Here is a 13,880-nt window from a genome sequence, read left to right as displayed (position 1 = left end):
CCATGTCTGGAGCAGTTGCCTCTCTCAATGGCCTACTGCCTCTCTGATCGTTGACCACCTGCTGTAGGTTTTGCATTAAAACAGAGACATGTCCGAAGCAGTAATTCTCCCACATTCCACTGTGTGTGTTGTTGATTCGTCTGGTGACCTCTCACCTATCCTTCCATCTTAGGATTTTGGTCAATGGCCAAAGTTTTACATCCTCAGGGAAAAGGTGGAATTCCCAGAATTCTTACAACCCCACTAGTCACTGCCTGCCACCCGGAAAAAGACCCATTTATTCCTACTCTCTGTTTCCTGTCTGTCAATCAATTCTCAGTCCATGCCAGTATATTCCCCCCAATCCCATGTGCTTTAATTTTGCACACTCACCTCTGTGTGGGACCTTATCAAAAGCCTTCTGAAAATCCAAGTACACCACATCCACTGGTTCTCCCCTATCTATTCTACTAGTTACAGCCTCAAAAAACTCCAGTAGATTTGTTAAGCATGATTTCCCTTTCATAAACCCATGCTGACTTTGTCCAATCCCATTAATGCCCTCCAAGTGTTCTGTTATCACATCTTTTATAATAGACTCTAACATTTTCCTCACTACTGATGTTAGGCTAACCGGTCTGTAATTCCCTGTTTTTTCTCTCCCTCCTTTTTTAAATAGTGGGGTTACATTTGCCACCCTCCAATCTGTAGGAACTGTTCCAGAGTCTATAGAATTTTGGAAGATGACACCAATGCATCCACTATTTCCAGGGCCACTTCCTTTAGTACTCTGGGATGTCGATTATCAGGCCCTGGGGATTTGTCAGCCTTTAGCCCCATTAATTTCCCGAGCACTATTTTTTTTACTAATACTGGTTTCCTTCAGTTCCTCCCTCTCACTAGACCCTTGGTTCCCTAACATTTCTGGGAGGTTATTTGTGTCCTCCTTTGTGAAGACAGAACCAAAGTATGTGTTTAATTGTTCTGCCATTTCTTTGTTCCCCATTATAATTTCCCCCATTTCTGACTGTAAGGGACTTACATTTGTCTTCACTAATCTTTTTCTCTTGGCATATTTATAGAAGCTTTTACAGTTAGTTAGGACCCTAGTTTCGGATTCAACTACTTCACTCTCCATCTTAATGAGGAATTCTATCATGTTATGGTCGCTCTTCCCTAAGGGACCTTGCACAACAAGATTGTTAATTAATCCTTTCTCATTGGACAATGCCCAGTCTAGGATCGCCTGTTCTCTAATTGGTTCCTCAACATATTGGTCTAGAAAACCATCACGTACACACTCCAGGAATTCCTCCCCCACAGTATTATTGCTAATTTGGTTTGACCAATCTATATGTAGATTAAAGTCACCCATTGATTATAGTTGTACCCTTCTTGTATGCGTCTCTAATTTCCTGTTTCATGCCCTCCCCTACATCTCCACTACTGTTTGGGGGCCTACAGAAAATCCCCACCAACGTGACCTGCCCCTTGGTGTTTCTTAGCTCCACCCATACAGATTCCACATTGTGATTTTCCGAGCCAATATCCTTCCTCACTATTGCATTGATTTCCTCCTTTACTAACAACGCTACCCCACCTCCTTTCCCTTTTTGCCTGTCCTTCCTAAATATTGAATACCCCTGGATGTTCAGTTCCCATCCTTGGTCACCCTGCAGCCATGTCTCCGTAATCGCAACTATATCATAACCGTTAATATCTCTCTGCGCTGTTAATTCATCGACCTTATTGCGAATGCTCCGCGCATTAAGACACAATGCCTTCAGACTTGTCTTTTTAAGATTGCTAGTCATCTTCGTTTTATTTTGCACTGTGGCCCTATTTGTTTTTCGCCCTTGTTTTCTCTGCCTTCCACTATTGCTTCTTCCCTTTCTGTCTTTTGTTTCTATCCTTGTTTCCCCCTCCTCTGACTCCCTGCTCAGGTTCCCATCCCCCTGCCACTCTAGTTTAAACCTTCCCCAACAGCACTAGCAAACACCCCCGCGAGGACATCGGTCCTGGTCCTGCTCGGGTGTAACCCGTCCCACTTGTACAGGTCCCACCTTCCCCAGAACCGGTCCCAATGTCCCAGGAATCTAAATCCCTCCCTCCTACACCATCCCTGCAGCCACGCATTCATCCTGTCTATTCTCCTGTTCCTATACTCACTAGTAGCCATGATGTGGAGATGCCGGTGATGGACTGGGGTGGACAAATGTAAGGAATCTTACAACACCAGGTTATAGTCCAACAGTTTTATTTGAAAATCACAAGCTTTCGGAGCTTACCTCCTTCGTCAGGTGAGTGTGTGAAGGGTTCTAAAATCACATCGCATATATTAGGCTGGGAGACGGTCACACCAATCAAAGGTGTCGTTGGTGTTCAGACAGGTTAGCCACAGAAAACATTACATCCCAGTATACTGAATACACAATGGGTCAGATTACAAGGACAGAGAGAGAAAGAAACCCGAAAGGCAGAGAGAGAGAGAGAATGTCCAGTTATATTAAAAACAGATAACTTTTTTTTCTCCGCTGGTGGGGTTACATGTAGTGTGACATGAACCCAAGATCCCGGTTGAGGCCGTCCTCATGGGTGCGGAACTTGGCTAACAATTTCTGCTTGATGATTTTGCGTTGTCGTGTGTCTCGAAGGCTGCCTTGGAGTACGCTTACCCGAAGGTCGGTGGATGAATGTCCATGACTGCTGAAGTGTTCCCCGACTGGGAGGGAACCCTCCTGTTTGGCGATTGTTGCGCGGTGTCCGTTCATCCGTTGTCGCAGCGTCTGCATGGTCTCGCCAATGTACCATGCTCCGGGGCATCCTTTCCTGCAACGTATGAGGTAGACAACGTTGGCCGAGTCACAGGAGTATGAACCATGCACCTGGTGGGTGGTGTCCTCTCGTGTGATGGTGGTATCTGTGTCGATGATCTGGCATGTCTTGCAGAGGTTACCGTGGCAGGGTTGTGTGGTGTCGTGAGGTTGTCCGTGGGCTTGCGGTAGAGTGAGGTGCTGAGGTGCCCGTCTTTGATGGAGATTCGTGTGTCCAAGAATGAAACATCAACAAGTTCCATCCCACCATCAAACTCACCATCGACTCCTCAGAATCAGTTTAATCTCGCCTTCCCTTGGTCTTTGCCCTGCTTTCTCAGACCATCTGTCCGGTCATGTATTGTACACTCTCCCTTACTGCCTTTTGTTTCTGTCACCACTTTACTTCCCACTGACTTCCTGCATCGGTTCCCATCCCCCTGCCACATTAGTTTAAACCCTCCCCAACAGCACTAGCAAACACTCCCCCTAGGACATTGGTTCCAGTCCTGCCCAGATGCAGACCGTCCAATTTGTACTGGTCCCACCTCCCCCAGAACCGGTTCCAATGGCCCAGGAATTTGAATCCCTCCCTCTTGCACCATCTCTCAAGCCACGTATTCATCCTAGCTATCCTGTCATTCCTACTCTGACTAACCCGTGGCACTGGTAGCAATCCTGAGATTACTACCTTTGAGGTCCTACTCTTTAGTTTAACTCCTAACTCCCTAAATTCAGCTTGTAGGACCTCATCCCGTTTTTTACCTATATCGTTGGTACCTATATGCACCACGACAACTGGCTGTTCACCCTCCCCCTCCAGAATGTCCTGCAGCCGCTCCGAGACATCCCTGACCCTTGCACCAGGGAGGCAACGTACCATCCTGGAGTCTCGGTTGCGTCCGCAGAAATGCCTGTCTATTCCCCTTACAATCGAGTCCCCTATCACTATAGCTCTGCCACTCTTTTTTCCTGCCCTCCTGTGCAGCAGAGCCAGCCACGGTGCCATGAACCTGGCCGCTGTCACCTTCCCCTGGTGAGCCATCTCCCCCAACAGTATCCAAAACGGTGTACCTGTTTTGGAGGGAGATGACCGCAGGGGACCCCTGCACTGCCTTCCTACTCTTCCTCTGTCTGTTGGTCACTCATTCACTATCTCCCTCAGTAATTTTTATCTGTGGTGTGACCAACTCACTGAACGTGCTATCCACGACTTTCTCAGCATCGCGGATGCTCCAAAGTGAGTCCATCCGCAGCTCCAGAGCCGTCAAGCGGTCAAACAATAGCTGCAGCTGGACACACTTCCCGCAGGTGAAGGAATCAGGGATACAGGAAGGATCCCTGAATTCCCACATCCCACAAGAGGAACATGACACGGCGCTGGGATCTCCTGCCATGACTTAACCCTTAAGTTAGCTTAACAACAACTACAATGTCCCTCAGAATTGATTCCAATAATTTGCCCACCACCAAGGTTAGACTGACTGGCCTGGAATTACTCCGTATATCCTTCGCTCCCTTTTTAAACAACAGTACAATGTTAGCAGTCCTCCAATCCTCCGGCACCACGCCTGTAGCCAGGGAGGATTGGAAAATGATGGTCAGAGCCTCTGCTATTTCCTCCCTTGCATTTCTTAGCAGCCTGGGATACATTTCATCCGGGCCTGGTGATTTATCCACTTTCAAAGATACTAAACCCCTGATTACTTCCTCTCTATGTTTATCCCATCCAATATTTCACACTCCTCCTCCTTAACTACAATCCCTGTATCATCCCTCTCCTTTGTGAAGACAGATGCAAAGTATTCATTAAGAACCATCCCCACATCTTCTGCCTCCACTTTGGTCTCTAATAGGCCTTACTCTTTCCTTAGTTATCCTCTTGCGCTTTATGTATTTATAAAACATCTTTGGATTTTCTTTGATTTTACTTGCCAATATTTTTTCATGCCCTCTCTTTGCTTTCCTTATTTCCTTTTTAATTTCACCCTCGCAATTTGTAGACTCCTCTCGGCTTTCTGCAGTATTGAACTCTCGGTATCTGACATCTGAGAAGGTGGTGGTGAGCCGCCTTCTTGAACTGCTGCAGTCCGTGTGGTGGCGGTTCTCCCACAGTGCTGTTAGGAAGGGAGTTCCAGGATTTTGACCCAGCGACGATGAAGGAACGGCGATATATTTCCAAGTCGGGATGGTGTGTGACTTGGAGGGGAACGTGCAGGTGGTGTTGTTCCCATGTGCCTGCTGCCCTTGTCCTTCTAGGTGGTAGAGGTTGCGGGTTTGGGAGGTGCTGTCGAAGAAGCCTTGGCGAGTTGCTGCAGTGCATCCTGTGGATGGTACACACTGCAGCCACTGTGCGCCGGTGGTGAAGGGAGTGAATGTTTAGGGTGGTGGATGGGGTGCCAATCAAGCGAGCTGCTTTGTCCTGGATGGTGTCGAGCTTCTTGAGTGTTGTTGGAGCTGCACTCATCCAGGCAAGTGGAGAGTATTCCATCACACTCCTGACTTGTGCCTTGTCGATGGTGGAAAGGCTTTGGGGAGTCAGGAGGTGAGTCACTCGTCACAGAATACCCAGCCTCTGACCTGCTCTTGTAGCCACAGTATTTATGTGGCTGGTCCAGTTAAGTTTCTGGTCAATGGTGACCCCCAGGATGTTGATGGTGGGGGATTCGGCGATGGTAATGCCGTTGAATGTCAAGGGGAGGTGGTTAGACTCTCTCTTGTTGGAGATGGTCAATGCCTGGCACTTGTCTGGTGCGAATGTTACTTGCCACTTATCAGCCCAAGCCTGGATGTTGTCCAGGTCTTGCTGCATGCGGGCTCGGACTGCTTCATTATTTGAGGGGGTGTGAATGGAACTGAACACTGTGCAGTCATCAGCGAACATCCCCATTTCTGACCTTATGATGGAGGGAAGGTCATTGATGAAGCAGCTGAAGATGGTTGGGCCTAGGACACTGCCCTGAGGAACTCCTGCAGCAATTGTAAACCTTATGATACTATGATCACTGTTCCCTAAATGTTTTCTCACTGACACTTGCTCCACTTGGAGAAGGGAGAGAAACTCGAGAGAGAGACGGGTTTAGTGCGAGGGTAGCGGGCGAGAAGGGGGGAGGTTTTGTTCCTGGGGTAGGGATGGAATGGAGAGGAAGCAGCAGAGGCAGTGGGGGACTCACCCCTTCCTTTCCCACCCCGATCTGACTGCCTGTGATTTTAAATCGCAACCAGCAAGAACATTAAGTGAGTGGGCAGGGTCACCTTTAAGTATTCAGACGGGGCTCTGCTGATGTGACTGGGAGCTGATCTGCTCTTTTAACCTGAGGTCTGAGTGGATCCTTTCGCCACCACACCCGGGCCAAACCTGCTGGCACCTGGATCGTCGGCTGCAACATGCCCAGGCAGGTCAGTTTAAAGATTTGGTTTAGTTTCCTTGTGGACCAGGAGGGGTGAGTGTTCCTTGGACCTCCTTTACCCCGGGCTTTCTCTGTCCCCCCCCTCTCACCACGTACCCTGTGTCAGGGCCTGTTCCCCCGCGTCCCTGGCTGCAGCCTCCTGCTCACACACAGGGACACACGCACAGGCGCGGACTCACACGGGGACACACGCACAGGCGCGGACTCACACACAGGGACACACGCACAGGCGCGGACTCACACAGGGACACACGCACAGGCGCGGACTCACACGGGGACACACGCACAGGCGCGGACGCACACGGGGACACACGCACAGGCGCGGACTCACACACAGGGACACACGCACAGGCGCGGACGCACACGGGGACACACGCACAGGCGCGGACTCACACGGGGACACACGCACAGGCGCGGACTCACACAGGGACACACGCACAGGGACACACGCACAGGCGCGGACTCACACGGGGACACACGCACAGGCGCGGACTCACACGGGGACACACGCACAGGCGCGGACTCACACAGGGACACACGCACAGGGACACACGCACAGGCGCGGACTCACACGGGGACACACGCACAGGCGCGGACGCACACGGGGACACACGCACAGGCGCGGACTCACACGGGGACACACGCACAGGCGCGGACGCACACGGGGACACACTCACAGGCGCGGACTCACACGGGGACACACGCACAGGCGCGGACTCACACGGGAACACACGCACAGGCGCGGACTCACACGGGGACACACGCACAGGCGCGGACTCACACGGGGACACACGCACAGGCGCGGACTCACACGGGGACACACGCACAGGCGCGGACTCACACGCGCGGACGCACACGGGGACACACACACACAGGCGCGGACTCACACGGGGACACACGCACAGGCGCGGACTCACACGGGGACACACACACACAGGCGCGGACTCACACGGGGACACACGCACAGGCGCGGACTCACACGGGGACACACGCACAGGCGCGGACTCACACGGGGACACACACACACAGGCGCGGACGCACACGGGGACACACACACAGGCGCGGACTCACACGCGCGGACGCACACGGGGACACACACACACAAGCGCGGACGCACACGGGGACACACACACAGGCGCGGACTCACAAGCGCGGACGCACACGGGGACACACACACAGGCGCGGACGCGCACACAGGCGCGGACGCACACGGGGACACACGCACAGGCGCGGACTCACAAGCGCGGACGCACACGGGGACACACACACAGGCGCGGACGCACACGGGGACACACGCACAGGCGCGGACTCACAGGCGCGGACGCACACGGGGGCACACACACAGGCACGGACGCACACGGGGACACACACACAGGCGCGGACTCACACGGGGACACACGCACAGGCGCGGACTCACACGGGGACACACACAGGCGCGGACTCACACGGGGACACACACACAGGCGCGGACGCACACGGGGACGCACACACAGGCGCGGACTCACACGGGGACACACACACAGGCGCGGACTCACACGGGGACACACACACGAGGACACACACACACGGACATGCATACACAGGCAGAAACACAGGCACACGGACATGGACACACAAACGGTGACACACATGGACTCTCACACACGGGGACGCACAGACTCATCGACAATGGATTTGAACGGAGCTCACAAAAAGCAAAGTTTTATTTTATTAGAAAAGTGAACACGTTGTGTAAAGTGGAGATTAGGCAGTTGTTAAACCCCTAATCATGTTTTTAACAGTTCTACTCTCAAGGGGCTGGACTGGGGTTAGTATAGAGTGGGCAGGGAGCGGGGAACTTTGGGAGCTGGGAACGGAGGGAGCTGGGAACGGACAGGGAGCTGGGAACGGACAGGGAGCTGGGAACGGAGGGAGCTGGGATCGGACAGGGAGCTGGGAACGGACAGGGAGCTGGGAACGGAGGGAGCTGGGATCGGACAGGGAGCTGGGAACGGACAGGGAGCTGGGAACGGACAGGGAGCTGGGATCGGACAGGGAGCTGGGAACGGACAGGGAGCTGGGAACGGAGGGAGCTGGGATCGGACAGGGAGCTGGGAACGGACAGGGAGCTGGGATCGGACAGGGAGCTGGGAACGGAGGGAGCTGGGATCGGAGGGAGCTGGGAACAGACAGTGAGTTGGGATCGGAGGGAGCTGGGAACGGAGGGAGCTGGGATCGGAGGGAGCTGGGATCGGAGGGAGCTGGGAACGGAGGGAGCTGGGATCGGAGGGAGCTGGGAACGGACAGGGAGCTGGGAACGGACAGTGAGCTGGGAACGGACAGGGAGCTGGGAACGGACAGGGAGCTGGGAACGGAGGGAGCTGAGAACGGAGGGAGCTGGGAACGGAGGGAGCTGAGAACGGATGGAGCTGGGAACGGACAGGGAGCTGGGAACGGAGGGAGCTGGGAACGGACAGGGAGCTGGGATCAGAGGGAGCTGGGAACGGAGGGAGCTGGGAACGGAGGGAGCTGGGAACGGAGGGAGCTGGAAACGGACAGGGAGCTGGGAACGGACAGGGAGCTGGGAATGGAGGGAGCTGGGAATGGAGGGAGCTGGGAACGGACAGGGAGCTGGGATCGGAGGGAGCTGGGAACGGAGGGAGCTGGGAACGGAGGGAGCTGGGAACGGACAGGGAGCTGGAAACGGACAGGGAGCTGGGAATGGGCTGGGAGCTGGGAACGGACAGGGAGCTGGGAACGGACAGGGAGCTGGGAACGGGCTGGGAGCTGGGAACGGACAGGGAGCTGGGAACGGACAGGGAGCTGGGAACGGACAGGGAGCTGGGAACAGACAGGGAGCTGGGAACGGACAGGGAGCTGGGAACGGACAGGGAGCTGAGAACGGAGGGAGCTGGGAACAGACAGGGAGCTGGGATCGGAGGGAGCTGGGAACGGACAGGGAGCTGAGAACGGAGGGAGCTGGGAACGGACAGGGAGCTGAGAACGGAGGGAGCTGGGAACGGACAGGGAGCTGGGATCGGAGGGAGCTGGGATCGGAGGGAGCTGGGAACGGACAGGGAGCTGGGATCGGAGGGAACTGGGAACAGACAGTGAGCTGGGATCGGAGGGAGCTGGGAACAGACAGTGAGCTGGGATCGGAGGGAGCTGGGAACAGACAGTGAGCTGGGATCGGAGGGAGCTGGGAACGGGCCGGGAACTGGGAATGGAGGGAGCTGGGAACGGACAGGGAGCTGGGAACGGACAGGGAGCTGGGAACGGACAGGGAGCTGGGATCGGAGGGAGCTGGGATCGGAGGGAGCTGGGAACGGACAGGGAGCTGGGATCGGAGGGAGCTGGGAACAGACAGTGAGCTGGGATCGGAGGGAGCTGGGAACAGACAGTGAGCTGGGAACGGAGGGAGCTGGGAACAGACAGTGAGCTGGGATCGGAGGGAGCTGGGAACAGACAGTGAGCTGGGATCGGAGGGAGCTGGGAACAGACAGTGAGCTGGGAACGGAGGGAGCTGGGAACAGACAGTGAGCTGGGAACGGAGGGAGCTGGGAACAGACAGTGAGCTGGGATCGGAGGGAGCTGGGAACGGACAGGGAGCTGGGATCGGAGGGAGCTGGGAACAGACAGTGAGCTGGGATCGGAGGGAGCTGGGAACAGACAGTGAGCTGGGAACGGAGGGAGCTGGGAACAGACAGTGAGCTGGGATCGGAGGGAGCTGGGAACAGACAGTGAGCTGGGATCGGAGGGAGCTGGGAACAGACAGTGAGCTGGGAACGGAGGGAGCTGGGAACAGACAGTGAGCTGGGATCGGAGGGAGCTGGGAACAGACAGTGAGCTGGGAACGGAGGGAGCTGGGAACAGACAGTGAGCTGGGATCGGAGGGAGCTGGGAACGGGCCGGGAACTGGGAATGGAGGGAGCTGGGAATGGGCTGGGAACTGGGAACGGGCCGTGAACTGGGTTCACCAGTGACTCAGAGGAAATACTCCAGAAAATTATTAGCACCAGGTAGATGAGATTAAGTTACATCACAGTGACATGTTGGATAAGGCAAGTAAACACACCAAATAATCACAGAATAACAACATTAACTAAAACACAAAAGATGCAGGAACTAGCAGGCTCAAACTGACGATTCCAGCTGGATTAACGGAGGGGACCACTGGATTATATCAGGGCACAGGGGGCGGTGAGGGTCTAACAGGGAGTGTGAGGGCAGTGAGGGTCTAACAGGGAGTGTGGGGGCAGTGAGGGTCTAACAGGGAGTGTGAGAGCGGTGAGGGTCTAACAGGGAGTGTGGGGTCGGTGAGGGTCTAACAGGGAGTGTGGGGGCAGTGAGGGTCTAACAGGGAGTGTGGGGTCGGTGAGGGTCTAACAGGGAGTGTGGGGGCAGTGAGGGTCTAACAGGGAGTGTGGGGTCGGTGAGGGTCTAACAGGGAGTGTGAGGGCGGTGAGGGTATAACGGGGAGTGTGGGGTCGGTGAGGGTCTAACAGGGAGTGTGAGGGCGGTGAGGGTATAACGGGGAGTGTGGGGTCGGTGAGGGTATAACGGGGACTAAGAAGAGGTCGGGGTACGAGAGTTGTTCGGGGTCGAGCGGTGTTTTGGGACGAGGGGGAGTTGGGGTCGAGGGGGGTCGGGGTTGAGAGATGTTTGGGGTCAAGGAGGGTGGGGGTTGAGGTCGAGGGGGGTCGGGGTCGAGGGGGGTCGGGGTCGAGGGGGGTCGGGGTCGAGGGGGGTCCGGGTCGAGGGGGGTCGGGGTCGAGGGGGGTCCGGGTCGAGGGGGGTCGGGGTCGAGGTTGAGGTCGAGGGGGGTCGGGGTCGAGAGGGGGTCGGGGTTGAGAGGGGGGCGAGGTCGAGGGGGGTCCGGGTCGAGGGGGGTCCGGGTCGAGGGGGTCTGGGTCAAGGGGGGTCCGGGTCGAGGGGGGTCCGAGTTGAGAGGGTCTGGGTCGAGGGGGGTCGGGGTCGAGGGGGGTCGGGGTCGAGGGGGGTCGGGGTCGAGGTCGAGAGGGGTCGGGGTCGAGGGGGGTCGGGGTCAAGGTCGAGGGGGGTCGGGGTCGAGGGGGTCGGGGTCGAGGGGGGTCGGGGTCGAGGTCGAGGTCGAGAGGGGTCGAGGTCGAGGGGGGTCGAGGTCGAGGGGGGTCGGGGTCGAGGGGGGTTGGGGTCGGGGTGGAGGGGGGTCGGGGTCGAGGGGGTCGGGGTCGAGGGGGGGTCAGGGTCGAGGGGGGTCGGGGTCGAGGGGGGTCGGGGTCGAGGGGGGTCGGGGTCGAGGGGGGTCGGGGTCGAGGGGGGTCGGGGTCGAGGGGGGTCGGGGTTGAGGGACATGCTGCAGATACAGATACTGTGCAGAGACTAATGGCAGTGTTGGGTAAATTCCAGCCTGTGTGCAAACCACATCAGGACAGTGAGTGAACAGTGGTTGCTGAGGAGAGGCTGTGTGGGCACAGGTCGTGTGCAGCCTGACCCTCTAGTCTCCGGCCCACCGTCCTACTCAACGTGTTCCCCGAAGGATCCTGGAGCTCGGCAGTGCTGGTGTCGGGAAGAGTCCATCAAACAGACCTGATCTCCAAGTAAGGCGGAGGGACGACCTTTGAACTAGCACCAAATGAAACCTTGGAGTTGCCCGTACTGGCACTGAGTCTGGTTTCTGAGCTGTGTTTGTGAGGTTTCGTGGACAGTGCCCTGGTGCCTGCACCAGTCTCAACAATCAAACCTGTGGCACCACGAGATCCTTTTAGCTTCAGCGTCAGTGATTGGTCAGTGTGAGCTGACAATAGATCACCTAATGGCACAGCGTTGTCCAATTGGCTGAAAGGTCACCAGTTATTCAATTGTCTCCTTGGTGCTGGGATTGAAGTCTCACTGGGACACAAGGACGGGTGGGAACGATGGCAGAGCTTTCTGGTCGAGTGGTCGGCTTTTAAACCTCTTGACAATGCTGGGTGATGAGCTGACCCAGCGTCCTGTCTAACTGACCAGGTGATGAGCTGACCCAGTGTCCTGTCTAACTGACCGGGTGATGAGCTGACCCAGTGTCCTGTCTAACTGACCGGGTGATGAGCTGACCCAGTGTCCTGTCTGACCGGGTGATGAGCTGACCCAGTGTCCTGTCTGACCGGGTAATGAGCTGACCCAGTGTCCTGTCTAACTGACCGGGTGATGAGCTGACCCAGTGTCCTGTCTAACTGACCGGGTGATGAGCTGACCCAGTGTCCTGTCTGACCGGGTGATGAGCTGACCCAGTGTCCTGTCTAACTGACCGGGTGATGAGCTGACCCAGTGTCCTGTCTAACTGACCGGGTGATGAGCTGACCCAGTGTCCTGTCTAACTGACCGGGTGATGAGCTGACCCAGTGTCCTGTCTAACTGACCGGGTGATGAGCTGACCCAGTGTCCTGTCTGACCGGGTGATGAGCTGACCCAGTGTCCTGTCTAACTGACCGGGCGATGAGCTGACCCAGTGTCCTGTCTAACTGACCGTGTGATGAGCTGACCCAGTGTCCTGTCTAACTGACCGGGTGATGAGCTGACCCAGTGTCCTGTCTAACTGACCGGGTGATGAGCTGACCCAGTGTCCTGTCTGACCGGGTGATGAGCTGACCCAGTGTCCTGTCTAACTGACCGGGCGATGAGCTGACCCAGTGTCCTGTCTAACTGACCGGGTGATGAGCTGACCCAGTGTCCTGTCTGACCGGGTGATGAGCTGACCCAGTGTCCTGTCTAACTGACCGGGCGATGAGCTGACCCAGTGTCCTGTCTAACTGACCGGGTGATGAGCTGACCCAGTGTCCTGTCTGACCGGGTGATGAGCTGACCCAGTGTCCTGTCTGACCGGGTGATGAGCTGACCCAGTGTCCTGTCTGACCGGGTGATGAGCTGACCCAGTGTCCTGTCTAACTGACCGGGTGATGAGCTGACCCAGTGTCCTGTCTAACTGACCGGGTGATGAGCTGACCCAGTGTCCTGTCTGACCGGGTGATGAGCTGACCCAGTGTCCTGTCTAACTGACCGGGTGATGAGCTGACCCAGTGTCCTGTCTGACCAGGTGATGAGCTGACCCAGTGTCCTGTCTAACTGACCGGGTGATGAGCTGACCCAGTGTCCTGTCTAACTGACCGGGTGATGTGCTGACCCAGTGTCCTGTCTGACCGGGTGATGAGCTGACCCAGTGTCCTGTCTAACTGACCGGGTGATGAGCTGACCCAGTGTCCTGTCTAACTGACCGGGTGATGTGCTGACCCAGTGTCCTGTCTGACCGGGTGATGAGCTGACCCAGTGTCCTGTCTAACTGACCAGGTGATGAGCTGACCCAGTGTCCTGTCTGACCGGGTGATGAGCTGACCCAGTGTCCTGTCTGACCGGGTGATGAGCTGACCCAGTGTCCTGTCTGACCAGGTGATGAGCTGACCCAGTGTCCTGTCTGACCGTGTGATGAGCTGACCCAGTGTCCTGTCTAACTGAACGGGTGATGAGCTGACCCAGTGTCCTGTCTGACCGGGTGATGAGCTGACCCAGTGTCCTGTCTGACCGGGTGATGAGCTGACCCAGTGTCCTGTCTGACCGGGTGATGAGCTGACCCAGTGTCCTGTCTAACTGACCGGGTGATGAGCTGACCCAGTGTCCTGTCTGACCAGGTGATGAGCTGACCCAGTGTCCTGTCTGACCGGGTGATGAGCTGACCCAGTGTCCT

The 13,880-nt window shown here is 56.2% G+C and overlaps 3 protein-coding genes across 3 annotated transcripts in view; all 3 read right to left on the bottom strand.

Annotated features, from left to right (window-relative positions):
- Nucleotides 1-2,219: 2,219 nt before the first annotated feature.
- Nucleotides 2,220-13,880, bottom strand: part of LOC137310523 (disintegrin and metalloproteinase domain-containing protein 33-like) — a 382,320-nt gene continuing 370,659 nt past the window's right edge. The window contains exon 23 of the mRNA XM_067978293.1: nucleotides 2,220-2,808. Within this exon, the coding sequence (XP_067834394.1) occupies nucleotides 2,523-2,808 (286 nt within the window). The 3' untranslated portion in view covers nucleotides 2,220-2,522. The remainder of the gene's footprint in view (nucleotides 2,809-13,880) is intronic.
- LOC137310527 (uncharacterized) lies at nucleotides 8,585-10,280 on the bottom strand. The gene is made up of 2 exons (XM_067978297.1): nucleotides 10,268-10,280; nucleotides 8,585-10,164 (listed from the first exon to the last, which is right to left on the bottom strand). Exons 1-2 carry the CDS (start codon nucleotides 10,278-10,280, stop codon nucleotides 8,669-8,671), a joined length of 1,509 nt encoding a protein of 502 aa, XP_067834398.1. The 3' UTR covers nucleotides 8,585-8,668.
- LOC137310526 (uncharacterized) lies at nucleotides 10,123-11,583 on the bottom strand (the record flags this gene model as incomplete). The annotated part of the gene is made up of 1 exon (XM_067978296.1): nucleotides 10,123-11,583. A coding segment is annotated over one exon (1,020 nt), but the record flags the coding sequence as incomplete, so codon positions are not given.

The sequence above is a fragment of the Heptranchias perlo genome, unplaced genomic scaffold (assembly GCF_035084215.1).
Source record: "Heptranchias perlo isolate sHepPer1 unplaced genomic scaffold, sHepPer1.hap1 HAP1_SCAFFOLD_258, whole genome shotgun sequence".
Lineage (NCBI taxonomy): Eukaryota > Metazoa > Chordata > Chondrichthyes > Hexanchiformes > Hexanchidae > Heptranchias > Heptranchias perlo.
This window is presented reverse-complemented; position numbering and strand designations above follow the sequence as displayed.